The sequence below is a fragment of the Rhinoderma darwinii genome, chromosome 8 (assembly GCF_050947455.1).
Source record: "Rhinoderma darwinii isolate aRhiDar2 chromosome 8, aRhiDar2.hap1, whole genome shotgun sequence".
NCBI classification, from domain to species: Eukaryota; Metazoa; Chordata; class Amphibia; order Anura; family Rhinodermatidae; genus Rhinoderma; species Rhinoderma darwinii.
In genome coordinates, this window is record NC_134694.1 from 11,494,170 (window position 1) to 11,518,609 (window position 24,440).

Here is a 24,440-nt window from a genome sequence, read left to right on the forward strand (position 1 = left end):
TCCAGTTGCTAAAATCCTGTACAGACCTAAAGCTGAGGGTTTGAAAATATTGTATCTATTCTAAACAATCCTCTGTCAGGTAAGGCCATTGTGGGCACGGCCGGTCGCCGACCGCCGCGGGCCGCAGCCAACATTTTCGGGCCGTTCTCCCATACAAAGTCATGCACACAACCATAATTTAGATCCGTAATTGCAGATCAAAGTACGGATCCATTCATTTCTATTGCCCGCGAACAACTTCCCCTATATTAGGATCCGCAAAAAATAGGACATGTCCTATTTTTTTAATTTATGGACCGTGCTCCTATACTTTATAATGGGAGCACGGACCGCGAATGCGGGTGACTGTCCACGGCCGTTCGTGCCTGTAATTATGGCTACGGCCGTGTACAGGGGGCCTGGCCTCATGGACACGACCGTATCCGCAAATACTGACCGGAAATACGCTTCCGTATTGCTTTATAGTCATCAGCAACGTACCCATTTCTGCTGAATGGTATCCGCAAAATACGGTCCGTAGTGCATCCGCATATACGGATCCGCAAAAACCTGGTTGATGGGAAATCCTTTTTGTGTCGCTTAGCAACACTTCTGTATTTGCGGATGGCTATCCGTAGTTGCGGACGCACCTCCGCAGCCATCCGCAATTTTGGCTTCCCCCATAGACTTCTATGGAGGAGTCCGTGCCGCAATTGCGGACCAAGAATGGACATACTCCATAATTCCCGGCACAGTTCTGCGGCACGGACACTCATCCGTAGCGATACTTAAAGGTCTCCGCGGTCAATGGAAGTGACTGGGTCCTTTTTGCTGACCGTAATCGTGGTCCGCAAAAACTGAGGTTTTTTTTTTACAAATCTCTCCTGTCTGGATACAATGTATCAGGTGAAATGTATCAGTCTGGAATTCAGGTCGTTAAGGTCACAGGGAATTGTCTGGACTGGATACAATTGTATCAAACCCTCCGCAGTAGAAGCATTAGGTCTGTACAGGTTTTCTTCCCTTGGATATAAACCTGCATGTTCCCATTCACTGACAGCAAGCAATGAACATGGTAAGGCATTGGATCAAGTATATCTGAGAGTTGTAGAACATTATACAATGGTTAACCTTTTTGTTATATAAAAATGGGCAAGTCCTTTAAGTAGACTATACCATTATCAGACAGGGGGGTAGAGATCAGGGTGTCAGCTCCCATGTGGTTCTGTACAGGCGGCTGACATGTTCTTTGCAGTGCATGCTGCTATTGACTTTCACATGGGGAGGGTTCAGGGAGGAGATCCAGTTTAACCCTCGCTGGAAGGAGTTGTGGGAAGCCCACGTAGACCAAAAATATCCACATCTCCTTTTCTTGGTTAAGCAGCGTCTCCTCCTGTCCAGGGCCGCCAGCTGCTGTCAGCTCAGACGGTATGTGAACCCCAGGCTGAGGACATGGAATATTTCAGCAGATCATTAAAGGGATAGGAGGCCGGGCGTGCACTTGTGTCACCCCGGGAACGTCGCCTCATGCCGGGGAACTCTGTGTAGGAAAAGTTTAGAAATAAAGTTCATTTCTGGTGCAGCTTTGACCCCGAGACCTGGAGAGGGCAACACGTAAGACTAATCCTGTGTGATCTGCGCCGTCTACAGCTGCAGATATTGGTTCCTGGGGTGAGCTGATACATGTTCAGTATGGAGAGTGCACTGGACTGTATAGCAGAGCTGTTTGGGTATCCATTCCATGCCATACAGGCTTTAATACTTTTTAAGTGTAAGCTCATGGGACAAGGTATAAGGTTAGAGAGCACCAAATGGACTAGCGGTCCTGCTCTGGACTGGAGTGCTGCGTTTAGGGCAGCGGGGTGGTTTGTGGGTCTACTCAGGGCCGGTCTTCAGCATGTGTATCCAGTGCGGTTGCCCTAAGGGGATGATGCCGGCCTGGGCACCCAGGGCTTGCGCTATCGATCCCACGCTTTGTGGCGATGCAGCGAAGCTCCCTGGTTCATTGATCTGGCCGTGTTATTTACAGATATTTTACATTAGTAGTTTTTTTGCGGTGTTTTTTTTGGTACAAAATGGGACAGTTTTGTTGCAGTTACCAAGATTACGGCAAAAACCGCCACAAGAAATGACTCCTGTAAACCTGCCCTTAGGCAACTATCTGGCCGTGTTATTTGGGCGCCTTATGGCCGTGTTATTTGGGCGCCTTATGGTTGTGTTATTTGGGCGCCTTATGGCCGTGTTATTTGGGCACTTTATGGTAAATCATAAGGGAGGCATCAATAGAGTACTTCACGTGGCACCAATCAGCCAAAGGCCGGGTAAAGCTGGGCCTACCTCTGGTTACGTTTCTTTACCTGTTGGTGCAATAAGGCTCTGCTTCATGCCTGCCCTTGTTTACCACTGTTGGTGGGCACATCTTCTAGTCAGGTGCTTACCGCTGTGTATGTCATTTGCGCTATTTTTTTTGTTGAACATTTTTTTTTTTTTTCTTTCTAAAAAGTAAAAAATAAAGCAGTAGTGCAGACTACTGGTGATATGTCGCTGGGTGGTAGCATGTGGACTGTTGGGTTATACGATTGTCGCAACTGGTTGGCGGTGTTTATTCTTATATTTGGCGTAAACCGGTGCCTGGTATATGATCGACTTTATTCACTGAGAGATCTTGCCGAGTTTGGTTGTTTTGAAATGATTGTTTTTGGTAAGAAATAACCCAAAGTGCCCATTCTTTGAAAAAAATTTACATTTGCCTGTGGTCGGTGTAATACAAAAAAGGCAATACAACCCGCAGCAAAAAATAGTGGCGCCCCCTCCTAGTGTATGACCACAGCCCTACGTCCAGAGGCAGCACTTATTTACCACGTTCCTTCTCTTCAATTGGGGGACGTTGTGACCCTTGGGTCTGCTTCTTCCCTCACTTTTTTGCTAAGGGTGTATTCACACAAGCAGGTTTTTTTTTTTTTGTGTTTTTTTCAGTTTCTAATGCCAAAACCGGGAGTAGATTTACATGAGAGAAGTAGAATCTGTGCTTTATATTTTCTTTCTCTTTATTATCCACACCTTGTTCTGGCTTCGAAAACTGCATGAAAAAACCGAATTAAAAGCTGCATGTGTGAATACATCCCTATATTTTAGGTCCTGTTCAAGAGGGGTGGGGCTTGTACAGGTCCGCACTGACTAAGGCCTCATGTTCTCGACCGTAAGGGTTTTTAACGTCCGCAAATACGGATGCACAGCTGTAGACGCCCGCAATTACGGAAGCACCTATAGAAGTATATGGGTGAGTTTGTGCTACAATTGCGGACAAGAATAGAACATGTTCTATCTTTTGCAGGTCATTTCTATGGCACGGACGCACATCCGTAAATATACGGAAAGGTGTCCGTGGCCTATAGAAATGAATAGGTCCACAATTTTATCCGAAATTACGGATGAAAACTACAGTGCAAGAGGCTTAGGTAGGAGACGGAAGAATTGTGCCCATTTTTTTTTCTTCCTTATCTCTATAGTACCTGCCTTGGCTTCCTATATAGTATCTACACCCGTCTAGGTAATATTTAGGGTTTAGTAATGACTCTGCTCTGTCTATCTATTATTATATACAGGTGGCTGCGTTCCCTACTGAGGTGTTGTTCTAGAGGGGGAGAGTCCTGTCGCCTCCCCCACACACCTCCTTCCACCAGCTCCGTTCCCAAACATTGAGCACATGCAGTGACCAGGATCAGTGAACCTGCATACAGTATACGGGAGGACGTTCTGCATGCTGAGCAAATACTGTGTTTCTAATCCTTCTGTCCTTTCTGTAACTTTACTCAATCCTCCACGTGTTGGCGTCCTGATGAGATTGTGCTGGGCTTGTGCTTTTACCCAGGAGCCAAGCTGAAAAAGCAGAGCTGCAGTTTAAGGGGATGGTCACACGACAACGCGAAAATACGCCTGAAATTACGGAGTGGTTTTCAGGAGAAAACCGCTCCTGAATTTCAGACGTTTTTACAAGTGCACGCGTTTTTCGCGGCGTCTTTTACGGACGTAATTGGAGCTGTTTTTCATTGGAGGCAATGAAAAACTGCTCCAATTACGTCCCAGGAAGTGACATGCACTTCTTTGAGGCGGGCGTCTTTTTGCGTGCCGTCTTTTGAAAGTGACGCCTAAAATGACAGCTCGTCTGCACAGAACATCGTAAAACCCATTGAAAGCAATGGGCAGATGTTTGGAGCCGTTTTTTCAGGCGTAATTCGAGGCGTAAAACGCCTGAATTACGTCCGTAAATAGGGCGTGTGAACATACCCTAACACTTGAGGAGGGGCAGGGCAACATGTATTATCCAAGGAAGCAAACATATATTTTTTTAAGGCTGGACATTCTATTGTGAAACATATATCCAACTTCTATATAGAAACCAATAATAATGGGCTGTGATCAGCAAAAAAAGAGACTTTGAGTGGAGGGTTAAGTACCAGATTGGTGGTTCTAGAAGACAGGAGATGAACAGATGGAATGTGCCAGGGTCATGTGACTGTGCCCAGCGGCACATGTTATGTCTCCGGAGAGGAGGTTGTCTCCATAACTCGTGCATGCCACTACTCCACGTTCCCAGGGTCAATGCTGACAATGACTGGACCTGGCGGAGGTGTCCTATAAGACGTCTTCTCGGGATTTTATAATCGAGGTCTTTGTACCATCAATGCTTGACAATTTGCAGGGTCCCTGAGGTTATTTGGCTTGTTGAGTGGCTGATGAACTTCATCTATTATAGATGACCATGAGATACTTCAGCAGAACGGTACAGTTGGCCACCAGGACTGGCTACTGTGGGCTCAGCACTGCCGCCGGTCACACATCGGAGAAGAGCGTGCCATACGCCACAACGCTGAAGGAGGAAGGTTCGGCTACAAAAGGTCCAACTAAGCCCCTGCCTGATTCTGCAGACGTGGTGGTTATTGGTGGGGGGAGTTTGGGATGCCAAACTATTTACCACTTAGCCAAGATGGGCATGAAAAATGTTGTGCTGCTGGAAAGAGACCGTCTAACCTCTGGGACCACGTGGCACACGGCAGGTAACTTGAACCACATTTATTTGGTTGACCTGTCAATTACATTTTGGAATTATTTTTGGGAATCTTCTCAAAGTCTCAGCATGGACTCTATGGCTCCCATATTCAGTACAAGAGCCGTGTACATGGAGGCACGTGGAGTCACAATGGCACCATACTACTGAGTCACTGGCATTCAGTGTGCCGCCACATGGTGCATCCATACAGCACTGTATCAGGGATATAGTCTCTCCCAGAAGTATTGATAAAACCTTTGTATGAAATATTGAAGTACGTTATGAGCCCATAAACATATTTAGATCGATTTAGGGTTTGATACAACTTTGAGCTTCTACAGATCCATAATATGGCCGTGTGCATGAGGCCGTAGAGTCAAAAGATGCCATATAGCAAGGAATCCTCATATAGAAAGCAGAAACCGAGGAGGCTGTGTGGGCATTTGGAGGAAAAAAAAAAAAGGACCAGAGTTCAGCAGGGGACTGGTGGGACTATGGGGTCATAACTAAAAAAAAAAAAATTTAAGGGCTAGTCCTATCCCTCAAAGTATTATGCACTTAAATGTAGCTTTGTTGCAGTTCCTTACTCTGTGGCTGGGAGCGCTGCAGCTCCTTCACTCTCAGGATCAGGGGGGCCCGGCAATCGTAATGGCTTATTCTAGCTCTATATGTGATGGGATTACCTTATAATGAAGTATATGGCAGTAAGAGTTTCTTGATTTGGTTTATGACCTGTAATCTTTCTCTCCTCCCAGGACTTTTGTGGCAGCTGCGGCCCAGTGATGTGGAGGTGGAACTGTTGGCTCATACCCGTAACGTCGTCAGCCAAGAACTGGAGAAAGAGACGGGTCTGCACACAGGATGGATCGAGAACGGAGGTCTCTTCATTGCCTCCAACAAGCAGCGTTTGGATGAGTATAAAAGACTCATGTCTGTAAGAACGGTGTAATAATGTACAATAAGCCGCTGATTCCACTTCATAAAAAAATTGGAATATCATTTCTTTCAAAATTCTTTTATTTTGGGCTTCTCACCAATTTGTATGTTTTCTTAAAGGATCTCTATGAATAAAAAGTTTTCTTACTTATGTGTCTGCTAATCTGGAATATTTGATAATCCAGAACCTGTTCGGCCTCATTGACGTTTGTTTAATGAAACTTCGCTGGTTAATACTGATGCTCTCTTCAATGGAGGTCCGGGCAGAAATAGAGCAGTAGCGTTTAATTTTTGTTGGGCTATTATGTTGGACAGCCCCTTTAAGTGGGCAATATTTGGTATAAACTGCCCTTAAAGTGCATCTCCACTTTTTTTCATTATGTAATTTTTTAGGTCCCAAATTCTGTACGGATTGATTTCTTAACCCGTTAGTGACCGCCCGTAGATGTTTTTACAACGGCCACTAACGGGCTTTATTCTGATGCAGTAGTCTTTTTATGGCACTGCATCAGGATAAATAAACAGCGCCGGGAGCAGTGAAATCTCCCTTCTCTCCGCTACCAGTGGTAGCTGAGGGCTGGGGGCATCCCTGCTGGAACCGGCGAGATCGATATCGGTATCGATCTAACCCGTTTAACCCCTCAAATGCAGCACTCAATAGCGAGCACCGCATCGGAGTGGTTTTGGAGAGAGGGAGGGAGCACCCGGGAGCACCCTCTCTCATTCCACCGACATCCTGTGATAGATCGCAGGGTACCGTTGGTTTCTATGGCAACCGGGGGCCTAACAAAGGCCCCCAGGTCTGCCTCTAGTTATGGCATGGTTTTACACGGACTGGCAGTAATACACTGCAATACAGAAGTATTGCAGTGTATTCTAAAAGCGATCGGATGATCGCATAGTGAAATCCCCTAGTGGGACTATTTACTAAACTTTTTTTTTTTTTTTTAAAGTTAATAATAAATAAGTGAAAAAAATAATTAAAAACCCACTTTTTTCCCCTTACAAAATTTATTATTAAAAAAATAAAAAATAAAAAGTTACACGTATTTGGTATCGCCGCGTACGTAACGACCCCAACTATAAAGTTATTACATTGTTTAACCCGCTTGGCGAACGTCGTAAAATATAAAATAAAAAACAATGCAAGAATTGTTGTTTTCTGTGAATCCCGCCTTAAATTTTTTTTAAAAAAAGTTATCAAAAAGTTGCATCTATTTCAAAATGGTACCAATAAAAACAAATCGTCCCTCCCAAAAAAAAAAAGCCCTCATACAACTGCATCGGTGGAAAAATAAAAAGGTTACGGCTCTTCAAATATGGGGACACAAAGACATAATTTTGAAAAAAAAGCGTTTTTACTGTGTAAAAGTAGTAAAACATACAAAATCGATATAAATTTGGTATCGTTGCAATCGTAACAACCCGCTGAATAAAGTTATTGTGTTATTTATACCACACGGTAAACGGTGTAAATTTAGGGCGCAAAAAAGTGTGGCAAATTCTTTTTTTCTATTCACCCTCCCCCCCAAAAATGTTTATATACGTTAATCAATAAATTATATATAGCACAAAATGGTGTGAATAAAAAAAAAATACAACTTGTCCCGCAAAAAACAAGACATTATACAGCTATCTCGACGCAAAAACAAAAAAGTTCTAGCTCTTTGAATGCGGCGATGGAAAAACTTTAAAAATGTCTTGTCATTAAGGGGTTAATATATCCTTATAGTGTTCAGAGCTCTGTTTTCCTGATACAGTGCTCCAAATCACCTGCTCAGACACACCTATTTTAGCCTTAATGACCAAGCATTCCTTTTTTTCTTTTTCATTTTTTGGTGCATATATTATATTGATTCACTTTTTCGGGGGGAGGGTAATTGAAAAAAATTCGCTGTTCCTGCATTGTTTTTCGCGTTTAAATTTACGCCGTTCACTATGCGGCATGAATAACACGTTCCTTTTATTCTATGGGTCGGTACAATTACGGCGATCCCACATATGTAGAGGTTATTTATGTTTTACTACATTTGCACAATAAGAAACCTTTTAAACAAAAATCACCCACTTTTGCATAACCGCATTCCAAGATCCGTAACGTAATTATTTTTCCGTTAATATCGCCATATGAGGGCTTATTTTTTGCGGGACAAGGTGTAGTTTTCATTGCTACTATTTTGGGATCCATGGGACTTATTGATTAACTTTTATTTTAATTGTTCGCGGGCCGCTGATGGGTGACAGAGGGAGCTCCTTCTCTCTGTCAAAAGATTTAAATTCCGCGGTCGATATTGACCGCGGCATTTAATGGGTTAGAAAAGGTTTCCTCAATCTCAGCTGTTGCAGCGGGAGCCTGGCTGTCAGTCGGGCTTCTGCGGTGATCGTGCGGGCTCAGCTGTGCCCACCCGATCACCATCGCGTCATGCACGTGGGAATGCGCGAACAGGCCATATTCCCCTACGTACGTGTGCAGAAGGAGTTAAAGTGCGTCTCCACTTTTTTTCATTGACATTTTTAGGTCCAAAATTCTGTGCTAAATAATCTCTTAATATATCTTTATAGCGGTTAGAGCTCTATTTTTCTGATACAGAGCTCCAAATCACCTGCTCAGACATAGTTAAAAGATAACATTCCGACTGCCTGCAGCCACCACTAGGGGGAGCATTCTGCATACTGTTATTATTGAGTTCAATGTATAAACCATATGGAGCAAGCTCCCTCTAGTGGCGGCTGCAGGCAGTCAGAATGTTACATTTTCAGAGACATCAATTTGCCTACATAATGTATGGATCCTATAACCGCCATCAATCTAACAGTTTTCGCATTGACTTCACAGGCAGCAGAGCTGTGATCACTGGTTTAATTTGTTTGCAAATTGTTCTATTTAACATCCTAGTGTTATTAGATCTCGAGTAAGAGAAGTGTTCATTTATTTCCTGAAGATCAGTTAAATATCATCACAGTTGTCTTTACAGAAGACCCATCACTGGAGCAGATTACTGTAAAGGGGCCCTCTGAATTAGAAAACACATCAGTGCACAATGGCATTGGGATCAGTGATCCCTATCTTTACGTTTTTCCTATTACATTGTATATGTGTGTTTGCTCTGATATAATAAGAAATCATCCTGCCATAATATAATTACCGGTACTGCTGGGAAGTCTGTTGTATGAGCGGTTTACTAGCAGCAGAAAAGACATGATTATCTTCAGCAGTTATACTTTTCACTGAAACAGCGCCACTCTTTTCTATAGGTTCTGTCAGGTATTGCAGGTCAGCAGCATTCACTTGTTTATGTCTGAGATGCAATACCAGAAACAACCCATGGACAAAAGTGGCGCTGTTTCTACAGAAAAAAATCAGACCCTTCTTTTAATTTTTGTTCAGACAACCCCTTTAATAATTTGTAATTGTAACTCTCGCTACCTTGATGATGATTTTGATTCTTCTCCTTGATAGCTTGGAAAGGTTTATGGTGTTGAATCGTATGTCCTGTCTCCGGCTGAAACCAAGGATTTATATCCACTCATGAACGTTGACGATCTGTATGGCACCCTCTACGTCCCTAAGGATGGTACTATGGACCCTGCTGGCACTTGTACTACCTTAGCAAGGGCTTCTACTGCCAGGGGGGCTCAGGTAATATAGGATCGGCCTATAAGTGTTTGTCCATTTAGGGTTTAGGTTCTCACCATATTACAGATCTGGTTTTGCAGCTCAGAAGATAGAACCTTGAGGAGAATCATTATTCCTCATATATTCATACACCAAGATCCCCCCCCCCCCCCCATATGTCACACTCTCAAGGTCATGGGTCCAAGAAGCTGAGATATGAGGAGCTGTTTGGTCGGGTGCTCCCATGTAGTACTACTTTGTGAGTCAGCAGAGCCGCTATAACAATAGTCAGGGAAAGATAACGATTGGTGACCACCATGACACCCAACAACTCCACATATCTCAGCTTCTTAGCGGATGACGGGGGAGGGCAGTATATTGGGAATGACTTCGATGACACCGGAAGGTGACCGGGCTCGTTATTCTATTTGTATCTTTTTTTTGTCCATATACATAAAAAGTGCAACGTTCCTTCCTAATTCGTGGTCTCGGTTGCTAAGCCCCCTGCATACGAGCCATAAAAGACGATAATAAGTGAGTTAGGGGCTGATATACCTCTTCTTTTCCCACACAGGTCATTGAGAATTGCCCTGTCACTGGCATCCAAGTAAAGACTGATGACTTTGGGGTCAAGAGGGTTCTGGCTGTGGAAACGCAGTACGGCATTGTGCGGACCCCCTGTGTGGTCAACTGTGCAGGTAAAAGAAACCTGCCTAATAAATATACATAAAATGAAGCTGTCTCTCTGTCTCTCGCCTGCCTGCCTGTCTCTCGCCTGCCTGCCTGTCTCTCGCCTGCCTGCCTGTCTCTCGCCTGCCTGCCTGTCTCTCGCCTGCCTGCCTCGCCTGCCTGTCTCGCCTGCCTGTCTCTCGCCTGCCTGTCTCTCGCCTGCCTGTCTCGCCTGCCTGTCTCTCGCCTGCCTGTCTGTCTCTCTATCTATCGATCTAATCTATCTATCATACAAATTTTTATTTTTTTTGTTTGTTTTTTAAAAATCTCCTCTCTGTAGGTGTTTGGGCTAGAACGCTTGGACAAATGGCCGGCGTGAATGTTCCTCTCATAGCAATGCACCATGCATACGTGGTCACTCAGAGGATCGAGGGAATCCAGGTCCCGTATTTTTTTTTAATCTTGTCCTACTTATGTGTCCTAAAGAAATATCTGCTGTCTTTATGTCAACAGTTGCCAACAACCCCACACGATTATGTTAAAATATTGGTGCACTTTTAATTAGGTCACATATCCATAGTGTGGAGTGCACGCCCTGCGCCCGTCTGTCATACCCACAGTGCACTGGGTATGACCTTGATTAGACAGTGCAGCATCCATTGGAGATTTTGTGTTGGCAAAGGTGAAAACCTTATGTCGTGTTGATGCAGAGAAGCCAATACCATGTTGTCTAATGGCACAAATACATAACATTTCTTCCATCAATGAGGCATAATAAACGCTGGATTACCAAATATTCTGGATTGGTGGATGGCCATAGAAAGTAAACCTCACTTGTAAGGGTAAAGAACCTTCAGGAAGGAAGACTTTCTGGATTATCAACTGCCGAATTAAAGGAATCCCACATTATAAAAAAAAAAAAAAAATACAGGTCCTTAAATGACCACTAGAGGCACTCTATCCTAAATCTATATTTTTTACTAGTGGATTTGTATGGTACCCAGGAATCGGGTGTAGGGTGCAGCTGTAGCAGTCACAACAGGGCCCTGGTGCCTGAGGGGGCCCGAAGACCCCTGTGCCACGTAAGACGATACCAGCGTTCTAAATGGCAAATGAAGAGAGGGGGCCCATTCCTGGTGGGCTGCATCCTTTTTTTAAATGTTTTTTGGGAACCTAATCAATTTTATGTTGTGTTTTTTTTTAAATTTATATATATATATATCATTATTATAATATTTTTATTATTATATTATTTTTATATTTAATTTGATTTTTTTTCCGCCATTCTCTTTTCTTGGGATTTGAGTCTCGAGGAGCTCTGTGCAGATTACAATGTGTCTAAATTCCTTTTCTTCAATATTCTCTTTGGCGTTTTTATTTTTAGAACATGCCAAATGTGCGGGACCACGACGCTTCGGTGTATCTCCGTCTCCAAGGTGACGCGTTGTCAGTGGGAGGATATGAGTCAAACCCTATATTCTGGGAAGAGGTGAGACGCTGATTGCTGTCAGATACATGAGACCAAGCGAGATGAGCAACCGCGTACCCTGCTGCTCCTTCCCCCTCCAGTCAGCGACTATTATTATCAGTCATTATACCGCGGCAGGTCTGAACCGCCAGCCTCTCTCTCCGGAGCACCTTCCTTCCTACACTTAAATGATCGTTTGGAGGGAAAATGTAATTGAATTCAAACTGATTATAAATATTTGATTGTATCTATCGAGTCTTTAAAGGTAATTACCATCTTTTATAATAAAAGGTGTTCCCCAGGTTTTTATAAATAAAGTTTTATTGAAAAGAGCTCTTCATGTGTAATATCGGTCTTCCATTAATTTGGTCTTGACTGTCCAGGCAGTGACAGAGATTGAGTTAGTGCAGCAGCTTGTTTCAATAAACTTTATTTATACAATGTGGAGAAGCCCTTTATCATGTTGACTTTTATAGGCCTTAAGTTAAAGGGATCGTCTCATCTGGACAACCCCTTCTTCAATTGAGGCCGACCTGTTTGGCCATAAGAAAATCACCACAGACAAGGCTTCAAAAACCAACAGGGTTGTTGAGATGAGAATTCCTTTAATTTACAGGCCAACTAGAAAACATGGCTACATTCTTAGAAAAACAGCGCCACACCTGGGTTGTGTTCGGTATTACAGCTAGGCTCCATTAAAGTAAATGGGCCCGAAATATCACACACAACCTGTGGATAGGTGTGGCGCTGTATTTGGTGAAAAAGCTGCCATTTTTTTTTTCTAATGCTGTACAACCCCTTTATCTATATACATTATAGTATTTTTCTGTGCTTTTCAACCATCTGTTGAGGGTTAAATATCCTGGATTCTAGACCCAGGGTAGGAGAGAGATTTGTGCTGCTGATGTATTTAGCTATGTTCACACACGGAGTCATATTTTCTTTTTTAAATTAATTTACTTATTTATTTTTTTGGCTGATTTTTAAAATACCTGTACGTTTTTGGATTGTGTTTTAAAATATACTGACTAAAAAATAGGCGCCGCGTATTTCATGTGCCTTAACGCATACAAAACCATTTTTTTGCCGCCCTTTTTAAACCTCCCATTGACTTCAATGAGAAAGTTTGGATTGGATGAGAATTGACACGGTGCTTTATTACACCCGCATAACACACATCGTATGTGCTAACGGCAGGTATTCCCATTGAAGTAAATTGGTGCGTTGTTTTTATTGCAGATTTGGTAAAAATGCGTTAAAAAAACTAAAAATAAAAATGCAGCGTGAATATGTCCTGAACTCCTAGACGATTGCCTGCTCTAATACACCAGCTGTGAGAACTATTAGGTCTGTACAGGTTTTCAGCTTCTGGCTGCAAACAAGGATATTCCCGTTCATTGTCAGCAAGCGGAGATCTTGAAAACTGCGAGTAATTGAAATACAAAGTCTACTAGAAAGTTGCAGAACTTCTCGTTATGCAATTTATTTACGTAAAACTGGAAACCCCTTTACCCCGGTTCATGCCAGACAATAAATGAAAGACCGCTGAAGGTGGGAACAGTATCGTGCACTTACCCCAAAAGAAAAAATAATCAGAATGAATATTAGTAAGTCCTTGATATTTTATTTATTTCTTTTATTTTTAACAGGTTTCAAATGATTTTGCATTCGGCCTGTTTGATCTGGATTGGGATATCTTCATGCAACATATCCAGGGGGCGATCAACCGGGTACCTGCTCTAGAGACAACGGGTATTAAATCCACCGTGTGTGGCCCAGGTGAGCGTTTACCAGTCAGATTATTGTTTCACAAGATTAGATCGTGGATGATTGATTCCTCAGACCCACAATTATCACTGTGACCATCAGGGACCCTGCAGACCCGTTGAAATGAAATTGAAACGCTACATGATGCCCATTGAAGCCAGTGGCCACCGGCAGTTCTGCATAGAGCAACTCTGAACTAATAGATGGGGCATTAGTTGGGCATTTTGCAGGGGGTTTTAATACAAGTTAACTCATTCATTACATTTTTGCACAATCTTGATTAACTTAACAATTCAATATTCAAATTATTAAAAATTCTCCATCAGTGGAAAAAAGCTGACGTATAACTGCTGATGGGTCTGTTGGGCATGTCGATGTACCTATTAAACTGCACTTGCTATTCAAGCACTAGTTGTTAAAGTTGCCTCAAGGTGGCGCTTCTTGGCAAAGATGAGAAAAATAAATGGAACAAGTAAATACATGGCCACTAGGTGGCAGCAAATAGTAAGAGATGTATAGCGCTCATCCTAATATGTGGATTATTCTATACAATGGAGATGCATTTAGATTTGATTGATTTGTTGGATTATAATTTATTATTTACTATAAATGCACCCCGTAATTTACATTTTCGTATTTCGTTCCATGCATTCATTAAAAAGTGCGCATTTTTCCACCAAATAAATATTGCTTCTGACATTTTTTTTTATATATTAAAGCCCACCATCCTTTACCAGTTTCTTTCGTTGCCCAGCTTTCCTAGACTCCTACGTGATAAATCTGCCTGGCAAGACCCCCTATAACATTGCACGAGCAGACTAAATTGCCATTCAGGAGTCTTGAAAAGCTGGATGACTGCCGCTGTGGGTGCTGTAAAGGCCGACCATATTGGTTGTCATCCGGCTATCACAAAAACAGAGACTTAGAATTGACTGTAAGACTTATGGACTTCTACTAGAGTTCACGTGGGGCTTTATTACAATGATAGATCCTGTGATGCCTCGTCCGCTATTCCTAAACTGCCTCCTTTAATTCTGCTGGTGGGACAGGGAAGGGCCTCTGCTGCGGTGTCCTGCGGGGACGTCTTGTACTGCCTCGACCACCGATATCTAGGTCACATCTTTTTCCGAATCAGACGCAACATGACATTTACACTGGAGATCCTCAGGCCCAGGCAAATGCAGTGTTACTTGGATGGAGGTGTATAAGGCAGAAGGTGGCAGACGCGTCTCCATTATACATGTCTTTGTGTGCGAGCAGCTGCCTGAAAAACACAAAAAAATGAATCATTCAGCAGCTTTTTAGTGATCGTCTTCATTAAAGGGCAATAACACCCATATTTGCTATTCACACTACACGTTCTGCAGTATAAGTCGGTGTAGATCCCATCCCCCAAGGTCGTGGTATGGGGGCTATAAATATGACCGTAGATTAGGGATCCCTTTGTGACACCTAAAATGGTTATTGCTTTCATCCGAGGGCCGTTCTTCTAGTAATGCTACAAATACTGCATGTACAGATACAATATGGCATGGTAGATAAATGGCTGTGTAATTAAATCCCCTTTTTCATATACCTCATCCATTCTGCACACTCAATTACTAATAATAGAATGACAAATAAGGGATCTGACGTGAAAGGAGAGATCGACTTTCCCTATCTGCTACATCACCCATGAACTAATGATGCCACATTGTGTTCCTTGGGGCACATGTACTCTTAGGCAGTGCACAAGTTCTTGGGCTCATACTGAGAAATACATAGGACGGCATGAGAAGTGGGATTCCAGGATAACTGACCGTGCCTCAGAGTTTTTTTTTTTAGACAGAACTGGAGGCCGGCAGGTAACACAGAAAGTCACTTTCTTGTCATCGGACACGACTCTAGTAGTATAGTTGTTGTCACCTATGGGGGACTGCACTGGGATGCGACTATTGACATCTTCGCATAGAGATATTAGACACTTGAGGGGTCCTGTGCCCAGGCGCTGTAGTCAGAATGGGGGGCCTGCTACTGATAGGCCCATGGGCTCCCAGTCTGTCATAGACCATAGAACTCCTCAATCACCCACAATACTCTTCTGATAAGGATGATATTGTCATATGTAAACTTATATTTTGTACAGGTCGTGGATATGGGCACCATAATAACTTTTCGTCTACTTTGCTGTATTTCCCAGAATCCTTTACTGCTGATCACAAGCCGCTCTTAGGCGAGTCTCCTGAAGTCAGAGGCTTTTTTCTGGGCTGTGGATTCAATAGTGCAGGTAATGGAGCCAGAATGTGCAATCTATGAACGTCTCCCCCATAGCAAATCCTCGTATATAAACATAATAGACACGCCCAGGACAGTCCTCGTAATACAGCAGTGTAGTAAAGTAAAAGAGGCAATGTAACGATCCAGTGGTCTTCAACCTGTCACTTTCCAGCTGTTGGGAAACTACAACTCCCAGCATACCATAAAAGCTGTCAACTATCCTGACCCATTGGGAGTTGTAGCTTCACCACACTAGAGTCATAGGTTGGAGGCTGGTGCCATACATCATGAATATTGCGATATAAGATCATATAAAGGCTGGCATATAGCATGTACCCACTAAATGGCCCTGGAAAAAATAGGGCCATATATGCCGATTGACTATTTGTGGTATCTATTTACCGACCCTCGAACGCATTACATATTTTTGGACTTCTTTCAAGCTACGAAGGAGTCCAAGTGCAGTAGGAAGCACGGACATGGAAGCCGCCTAGAGGCTGTTTCTTGGGGAGATGGCTCAATGAGGAGACCCCTTCATAGGGCCATGAGTTATTCTTCTTACCTGATCACCCCCGCCCCTGAGTTGCTCGCTATTTAGTGCACCCTCTTGCCTTGTTCCCGAACTAGTTTCAAAACAACAACTCCCAGCATGCCCTGACTGCCACATGCTGGGAGTTGTAGTTTTACAACAGCGGGAGAGCCTCTGGTTGGGAAACCTTTCCTTAGGGCATCCTATAGAGAACTTTTAATTTGAAGGTGCCTGATTTCAGCCTTAAGGCGCAATTAATAATTCGGTCTTGTGAGCCGTTTTGGCGGCAGGCGTCACTTCCTATCAGCAGTAGGGCCCAGGGCGGACCGGATAGCATGTCTGTTCTGTTTCCAGTACGTTTCACTGACCTTGAATCCCAGATTCATTACTGGGAGTCGATGTAAAGACCTATTTCTTGTGACGGCTCCTGTGGTTTCCTCAGGTATGATGTTGGGAGGAGGATGTGGGAAGGAGCTTGCTCACTGGATTATTCATGGCCGCCCAGAGAAAGACATGTACGGCTATGACATCAGGTGAGATCCGTGTCTGCTGAGAACCATCCATGTTTTCTCGCATATAATCGCTGCTCATAGATTCCTTAGGAGAATATCGCAAAACCTGAGCTGTCCAGAACAAAACCCCCGACCTCATCGCCAGTTTGCAGAATAAAATGATAGAAAGGAGGTCATCCTAGAACAGGGTGAAGATTTTAGGTGCCCCATTCTGATCTTATTTATGGAGTGCTTGTAATGGGTAGGAGCAGTAGTCACCTGACAGCAGCTCCATTCTATCATAGAGAAGAAGCGGCTGTCATTTGACAGCGGTCTCCTCCTATGAACTGTTTTGAAGATAACATATTTAAATAATAAGAGCATGGGGCCAATTGCGAGATATTTAGGGTGCAAATTTAACCCTAGGTTTTTTTTGTTGTGGTGGGAAGGGAAGGAACAGAAGTCATCTGATAGCGACTGATTCCTGATAGAGGAGCCACTGTCATTTGACAGCCGCTTCACTTTTGAGATTCTTTTTTTTTTTTTTTTTTTCTGAGTGAGAATATCTCTAAATACTATATCACACACGGGTGGTATATGAGCCAAGTTTAGGACGGGAGGCTGCACGCTATAAGGCCTCACAGGTTGCTTCTGTAATGGCCTGGGACTTCAAAAGACATTCTTGGCTGCTATCCAAACTTTCTCCTGTGTGTCAAATGGTATTTCCAGCCGAAGCCAGTGTACAATGAAACGTTCTGCAACTTCATAATATACTTTGTTTCAATTGTTCGACGTTCCTGCTTGCTGTCGGTGAATAAAAACATCTTTGTTTACACCCAGAGTTTGAAAAATGATCCTGATCATGTTCTGCTCACACAGCTGCATGGCTTGATACAAGAGAGAGCCGTGATACAATGTAACGAGCTATTCACCTGTGTGATCAGCAAAAGAACTTCAGGATTTTTAGCCTCTGGGATCTAAATAAGAATATTTCTATTCAGTGACAGCAAGGATGTAATTTAAATACAAAACGTTGCGTAACGTTTCACTATGCAATGATCAAGCTTTATTGACCTCAGATCACATGTCTATATTCATTCTTCATCTCAACTCCTTTGTATTGAAATCCCATTGAAATAGGAAATCAATTGTGGATGAGTGGCAAATATGAATTATAACGGAGCTGTAGTTCGTTATCACCCCGCTCCTAGACTACCGTGGGTTGTGACATTGCACTCTTGGCGTCTTGATCTCTCTTTATGATGTATTTTCCGGCCCGTGTGATTACTACGCTTTTCCTCGAGCGGCTGGGCAGCGCCAGGCGGTAATCACACAGTGCGTTAAAACTGGTCATTAAATCTATTTCTGCCGTCTAATTCTGCCGCGGCTAATAACAGAGGTGAGAAGTAAATGGAGGAGAAGGAAGAGACGGCTCAGGACCGATGTCCTTCCACGAGTAACAATCCGCAGTTTACCGCTTGTAAGACAAAGCCTAGGAAGAGATATAAAAGCCGGATTGCAGGAGATGTGACAATTACAGTCACTTTATCTCATTCCCAGGATGCGTTTAGTTACGGGTGAGCGCGGCCGTTCTCTCCTCAAGGTTAACACCATGTAAAAGCGTAGATAATAACGATAATTGCATCACACAATACGGCACAGTGTGGCGGTATCATGCGGTTTGTCGGCCCCCGGGACTTCAGGTTGATTTATTCACATTCAGGTTTAGCAATAGGCCGTTTATCAATTCTGTCGCTAGTACAATTCAAAGCACTGACACTTTTGTCATTGGGCTGAGTTTTGTGTGTACCTCCAAAATGGCGCAAAGCGGTTCAAAATAGTCTTGTGTGATGCGTCTGTCGGAGGTGCCCCAGATAGCATAATCTGCTCATTAATATTGTAGAGGTACCAGGTCTTCTTGGGATTTTATGGATTGTAACACGTACCCTGGGTGGTGGGTCGCCTGCAGGACGCTATGACTAGGGTATTTAGATACAGACCCACAGCAGAGAATAGTCTTTGCCACCGGGGAAGGTGCGTCCAGCAACAGCTCTAGTCCCACATACATCTGGATCTGGCCCTGATCTCTAGAACAGAGTTCTAGTATTTATTTTGCATATATAGCGCCAACCTATTTTGCGGCGCTGTACTGATCGTCACCATTCACATCAGTCCCTGTCCTCAATAGGGCTTACAATCTAATCTCCGACACGCACTGGGTTAAATTGTATAGGAAGCCAATTAAGACCCAGTTTACACTGCGTTTTATAGTCTCTGTTTGACATGTACGCCAAGAAAAGCCCCCCCGATGTTTGTTAAACGGAGGCTGTGACGGATGCCTAACAGTGGAATCCATCTCCTTAGACCACAATGGTCTCCGTTTAACGGATACATCATAAACTTTCATGACGTATCCATTAAACGGTTAAACAGGGAGCGCTTACAAACTCCACGCAGATGTTGCCCTTGGTCGGATTTAAATCCAGGACTCCAGCGCTGCAACAGTTAAAGGGTCATTTTTATATATATTTTCCATGCCCATTTGATAATCCGGAATGTTTAGTATCCTGGCTCTTGTGGGAACTATTAGATGCCAGATTAAAGGAATGTTACTCTCGATATCCTTCCATTATTTAACCACTTGTCTCTTTAAACTACAGGAGATTCCATCATTCATTAACGAATCACAACCGTTGGATCCGTGAGAGGAGCCATGAGTCCTATGCCAAAAATTACTCTGTCGTTTTCCCATATGATGAACCTCTGGCTGGAAGAGGCATGCGGATAGATCCATTGTATGAGGTAATTCTTCTTCAGACCGTCCTGCTAAATTGCTCCCAAATACAACGCCGAAACCTCCGATTGTCCTTTTGTAGAACTGTAGTCCAGGCTGCTAAAGTTATTCTATAGACTGATCTTTTGCTGTCCAGAAGTGTAGTCCAGTTGGGTGAAAATCTTAGTGTGATGTATAATAGTGCCCAGACTAGTGGCCACTTAGGCTCATTCAGACGAGCGTGTATCACGTCCGTGTGACGGCGGTTAAAACAACGACCGTTCACACGACCGTTGTTTCTTCGGAGCGTGTGAAGGGTCCTTGATAAAATAGGACATGTCCTATTTTACTGTGTATCACTCATCCCTCCATAGACTCTAGTCTATGGGGGATCTGTGACAACGCGTTCCGCGCGGGTGCACCTCGGACGTGAAAAACTGCAGTTTTTCACGTCGGAGGTTGCCGACGCTTGTCTGAATGTAGCCTTAAACGGATATAGCTAGGAGGACAACTGGGGTATATAAAAGGTACTCAAAATATACAAGGGCGCGTTCTCATGGCCTGCGGGGGCGTAAATACTATACAGGCAGCACATGTAAATGTATAATGGCATAAGCCAGCCCAATTTAGCTCCGATGCCCCCTCACATCTATATGCTCCCTGTACATGTCTTGTTTCTGAGTAACCTCTCCAGATACCATTATATTGGTTTATTTAAGAGAACGAAGGCACAAAAAGTTTCACAGATATATTTCAAGATTTTTTTTGTTTTTTTTAACTTTTTTTAATCATTCTCGTTGGTTATAATAACACGCTGAGACTTTATTCATATTATCGAGTGCCTTCCCTGTGGTGTCATCTGCCAGATCCCTGCGTTCCCAGTAAAATGGGGTTAGCCGGTCTCCCGGTAACTGGTATATTTTAAGATGGTTGCTAAGCATCTCGGGCACTACGTGATTGATAGTTAAGATTGCCAAGAACCTCCTGCTGCATCTGCCTGAAGTTAAAAGCCACATAAGTTGGAATATTTAGAACACCATTATTGTCTGTTTTAGTGCTTTTATGCTTTTTTTATAGCTTACAACGCACTGTGTATTGTATATCTTAGGTGTTTATTGTGCATAGACAGAACGGAGTTTGTCAGATGTAGCAGAGCTGAGATGACATAGGGCTGCAGGTAACCATACTGCGTTAACGCAGATAGTTCTCATGATGCAGTCCTCAAAGTAAAATTATTCGGCTCTGCTACATCTATATTTCCTTTGGGCCCTAGTGAATGGGGCTGAGTTGCAATACTAATCAAACCCCTGGACAAGAGCGGCACTGTTTCTGGACAAAAAGCAGACTCTTAGGCCTCAGGCACACGACCGTAATAGTTTTTTACTGTCGGCAAATACGGATCCGATGGCTACGGACGCTCATCTGTAGCCGTCCGCAATTGCAGAAGCGCCCATAGACTTTTATGGGCGAGTCCGTGACGCAATTGAGGACAAGAATAGGACATGTTCTATATTTTGCGGATCATTACGGCCCGGACACACGTCCGTAAATCTATAGAAACGAATGGGTCCGCAATTCCATCCGTGATGGATGAAAGTGATGGTTGTGTGCATGGGGCCTCGAATCATACAACACCTTTAACCTGTTATCGTCTTCTAATGTCACCTTAGGATGTTGTATGTCTTCTCTACAGGAGCTGCTCCAACAGGGCTGTGTATTCCAGGAGCGGCACGGCTGGGAACGGCCCGGGTGGTTTAATCCAGAAGGTCCAGCTCCGGTGAGTTCAGATCATATAATACTGATTTTATAATACGGAGGTGGTTTCAGGGGGGATCCAAATAGTCACAATAAATATAAGCAAACCTCCGACGTGTCACCATAAATTTTTGGAATTTCTTTTTTTTCCCCAAGAGGGCATTATATAACTATTATGCAATGATTCTGTTACTTGACTACAAGGTGAATGTAGGATCAGCCCCACTGTCAGGGCTAATAAACCTATAAAAGGGCAGCTCGTACAAATAAGCCCTTAAAATAGCCACATTTTCGCGTCCGTATTATGGCCCAATAAATAGACGCGACTATGGTGACTTGATTTTAGTTAAACCAATGGGTGTCGGGATGTCGCGGCCATAGTACGGGTGTCTGAAATAGACCTAAATCTTACAGCGCTGCTAGTATCATGTATATGTAAGGTTCTAAGTATAGTATTAGTTTGGACTTCCCTTCGGTTGTCACATTGAAATAGGGGGAGGGTCACCCTGAGTGTTTAATCAAAGAGAATATTGATCTAATTTCTTTCTGTGTAGGTTCAAAACTATGATTATTATGGCGCCTATGGCCTTCAGCCGCACCAAAATTACACCTACAGTGAACTTCTGGAAAAAGAGTACACCTTTACCTTCCCCCCTCACCATGATGTGGTAAGTAATTCAGCTTAGAACTTTTCATTTTAAAGGATTTCTCCACTTTAGACCATCCCTAATTGTTAGAAGGGTTCCTTGACAATAAGTTGGTCATAAACTGTCCCACTGTTGGGACACCTCAGCGATAAGCTGTGATCTGTGGGGAAACCTGGCAGTGAGAGTTGAAATTTCCTGCAGCACCACCACAGGGGAAATTAAGCATGACACAGTGTCCATTCATATCCATTGATCATAGATTTAGTTGGCGCATGGGGAAGGAGGAACAGAAGACTAATTGTAGCCTGTGCATTCACACTTACGTGAAATTAAACATTGGGCACCAGGTTCGCCCATCATTGTCTATTAAATCGGGTCCTTTAATTTTATTAGTAATACTTCATGGCCCTCAATGCATAAATGGGGGCAAACATATGGATGGCAGCCTATAGGTAAAGTTGGGCACCTTTGTTTGCTTGGACCCAGGGCCAGCCTTAGGATAGATGGCGCCCCGTGCAAAATTATCTTTCGGCGCCCCACTCTATCATGAAAAAAGTATAATACCCCCCCACAGTATAATGCCCTATAGAGTGCCCCCACACAGTATAATGCCCCTTTAGTGCCCCCATACCGTATAATAATAATATATTATAACCCCTTCAAGGACACCGTATTTTGTCGTCTAATTGTGCCCACACAGTATTCTGCCCCCTGTCGTACCCCTACACAGTATAATGTCCGCTTAGTGGCCCCCACACAGTATAATGCCCCGCTCCCCTGGCTGCCACACACAGCCCCCCCCTTGTAGAGAGTGCCATAATCTCTCACCTCCCTCATGTAGACAGTGCCATACAGCCCCCCACCTCCCCCTTGTAGATAGTGCCCCCAAACAAAAAAAGTTTTTTTACTTACCTAGGCCCCATTCCCACAACGAGCTGAGCTGCTCCACGACAGGATCCTTGCGTCGGCCGGCGTGATCCTGTAGCCTAGTACAGAGTTTCCCACCCTTTTCAGACTCGGCAGCAGCAGCACTGGAAGAATAAAATTTCCTCAGGGCACCCCTACCAAAAATTATTCAGAGAGAGACCGAAAACAGCTAAAAACAAGCACTACGCTCTTAGGGTATGTTAACACAGCGATTTTTGTAAGGCAAAAAGAATCCTTCAGGTATTTGCATTAGCTTTAAAAGGCTTAAAAACAATGTCAAAGACGCAGGAAAAAAAAAGCACCAAACGAGCGCCGCAGGTATTTTCTGCCTCCTATTGAATTCAATTGGAGCTCAGAGGTGGAAACCACTTTAGGACCATCAGCCCCCCCACTCACAGTAAAATGACCATCAGCCCCCACTCACAGATTCCCCCTTGTAGGTGGTGCCACATAGCCCACAGCCCCCTTGTAGATAGAACCCCCCCATCCTATAGATGGTGCCACTGGCTGGGGGGATTCTGGGGACTGGATAGTGACATATGGGGCAACTCCTGAAGCGGAATCCCCATCCACAGCATTGCCGACACTGTGACCGGGGATTCCACTCCAGGAGAAGCCCCTGTTGTCGGTGTCCATTTATGGACAGTAACGTCAACGGCTTCTCCTAGAGTGGAATCCCCGGTCACAGAGTCGGCAACGCTGTGGACGAAGATTCCGCTTCAGGAGTTGTCACTGTCCATATATGTCCAGAAGCGGAATCCCCAGCCACATGGGGATTCCGCTCCTTCAGGGAGCTACAGTGGCGCTAGTAGATAGCATAGCAGGGAGATACCTCCCTGCTCTGCTATAGTGGCGTCGCTACCTCTGTAGCAGCCCCGCCGGCCATCGAGGGCCCGTCCCGACAGGCTGCATGAGCGCCCTCATGCCCGGTTTTGCCGCTAGCAGCCACTTTGGCTGCTACAGCGGTACCCACGCCACTGAGTGAGTAAGCGCCCTGGCCGAAAGGCGGTGGCTGTGTCGCCGGGCCTGGGCTCTTCTGAAACGAGCAGGGGAAGGGAGCAAGCGCAGCGCCCCATTCGACCTGCTGGAGTGATGCGCCCTGTGCAATGGCACAGGACGCACACCCCTAAGGCCAGCCCTGCTTGGACCCCTGATAGCAGTTCCACCTGTACTGCTGTGCTGGCAGTCCTAACCACTAGTAAAGCGAACAAAATTTTATTTGGCAGTTCCCTGGGGTCCAAATGCAGAGTTGCTCCCAATGTTCTCAATAAACCAAAGGGCAAAAAAGACCAAAAATATTATATTTATGTATTTTTTGTGTCATGTTGGTCAGTTCATTGCCGGTAGAACCAGATCGTCGGATTCGCCAGAACCCTGTGGTGAGGCAAAACTTCCAAGTCTGTCTTATCTCTACTTCCAGGTGACCAGCTGCAGGCGATGTATTTTTACCCCGTGTTCTCCTTTTTATTGTTCTGCCTTCAATGTCCCTAAAAATAGTCTCTTCTAATTATTCCGTTCCCTTTTCATTGAAATTACCAAGTTTCCCTCTCTTCTCTTCCTCTCCCTGCCACAGTAAA

At 44.0% G+C, this 24,440-nt stretch overlaps 1 protein-coding gene across 2 annotated transcripts in view; it reads left to right on the top strand.

Annotated features, from left to right (window-relative positions):
* The first annotated feature begins 1,263 nt into the window (after positions 1-1,263).
* SARDH (sarcosine dehydrogenase) overlaps positions 1,264-24,440 on the top strand; it is a 44,586-nt gene continuing 21,409 nt past the window's right edge. Inside the window, exons 1-13 of one of the 2 annotated variants that reach the window (XM_075835082.1) lie at positions 1,264-1,407; positions 4,736-5,036; positions 5,785-5,963; positions 9,426-9,605; positions 10,156-10,279; positions 10,591-10,691; positions 11,635-11,739; positions 13,368-13,497; positions 15,665-15,751; positions 16,713-16,803; positions 19,422-19,563; positions 21,228-21,311; positions 21,844-21,957. In XM_075835082.1, coding sequence (XP_075691197.1) covers positions 4,736-5,036; positions 5,785-5,963; positions 9,426-9,605; positions 10,156-10,279; positions 10,591-10,691; positions 11,635-11,739; positions 13,368-13,497; positions 15,665-15,751; positions 16,713-16,803; positions 19,422-19,563; positions 21,228-21,311; positions 21,844-21,957 — 1,638 coding nt within the window. In that variant the 5' untranslated portion in view covers positions 1,264-1,407. Of the gene's footprint in view, positions 1,408-1,466; positions 1,651-4,735; positions 5,037-5,784; positions 5,964-9,425; positions 9,606-10,155; positions 10,280-10,590; positions 10,692-11,634; positions 11,740-13,367; positions 13,498-15,664; positions 15,752-16,712; positions 16,804-19,421; positions 19,564-21,227; positions 21,312-21,843; positions 21,958-24,440 lie in introns of those variants that run through there. The other variant, XM_075835083.1, reaches the window with a different exon arrangement.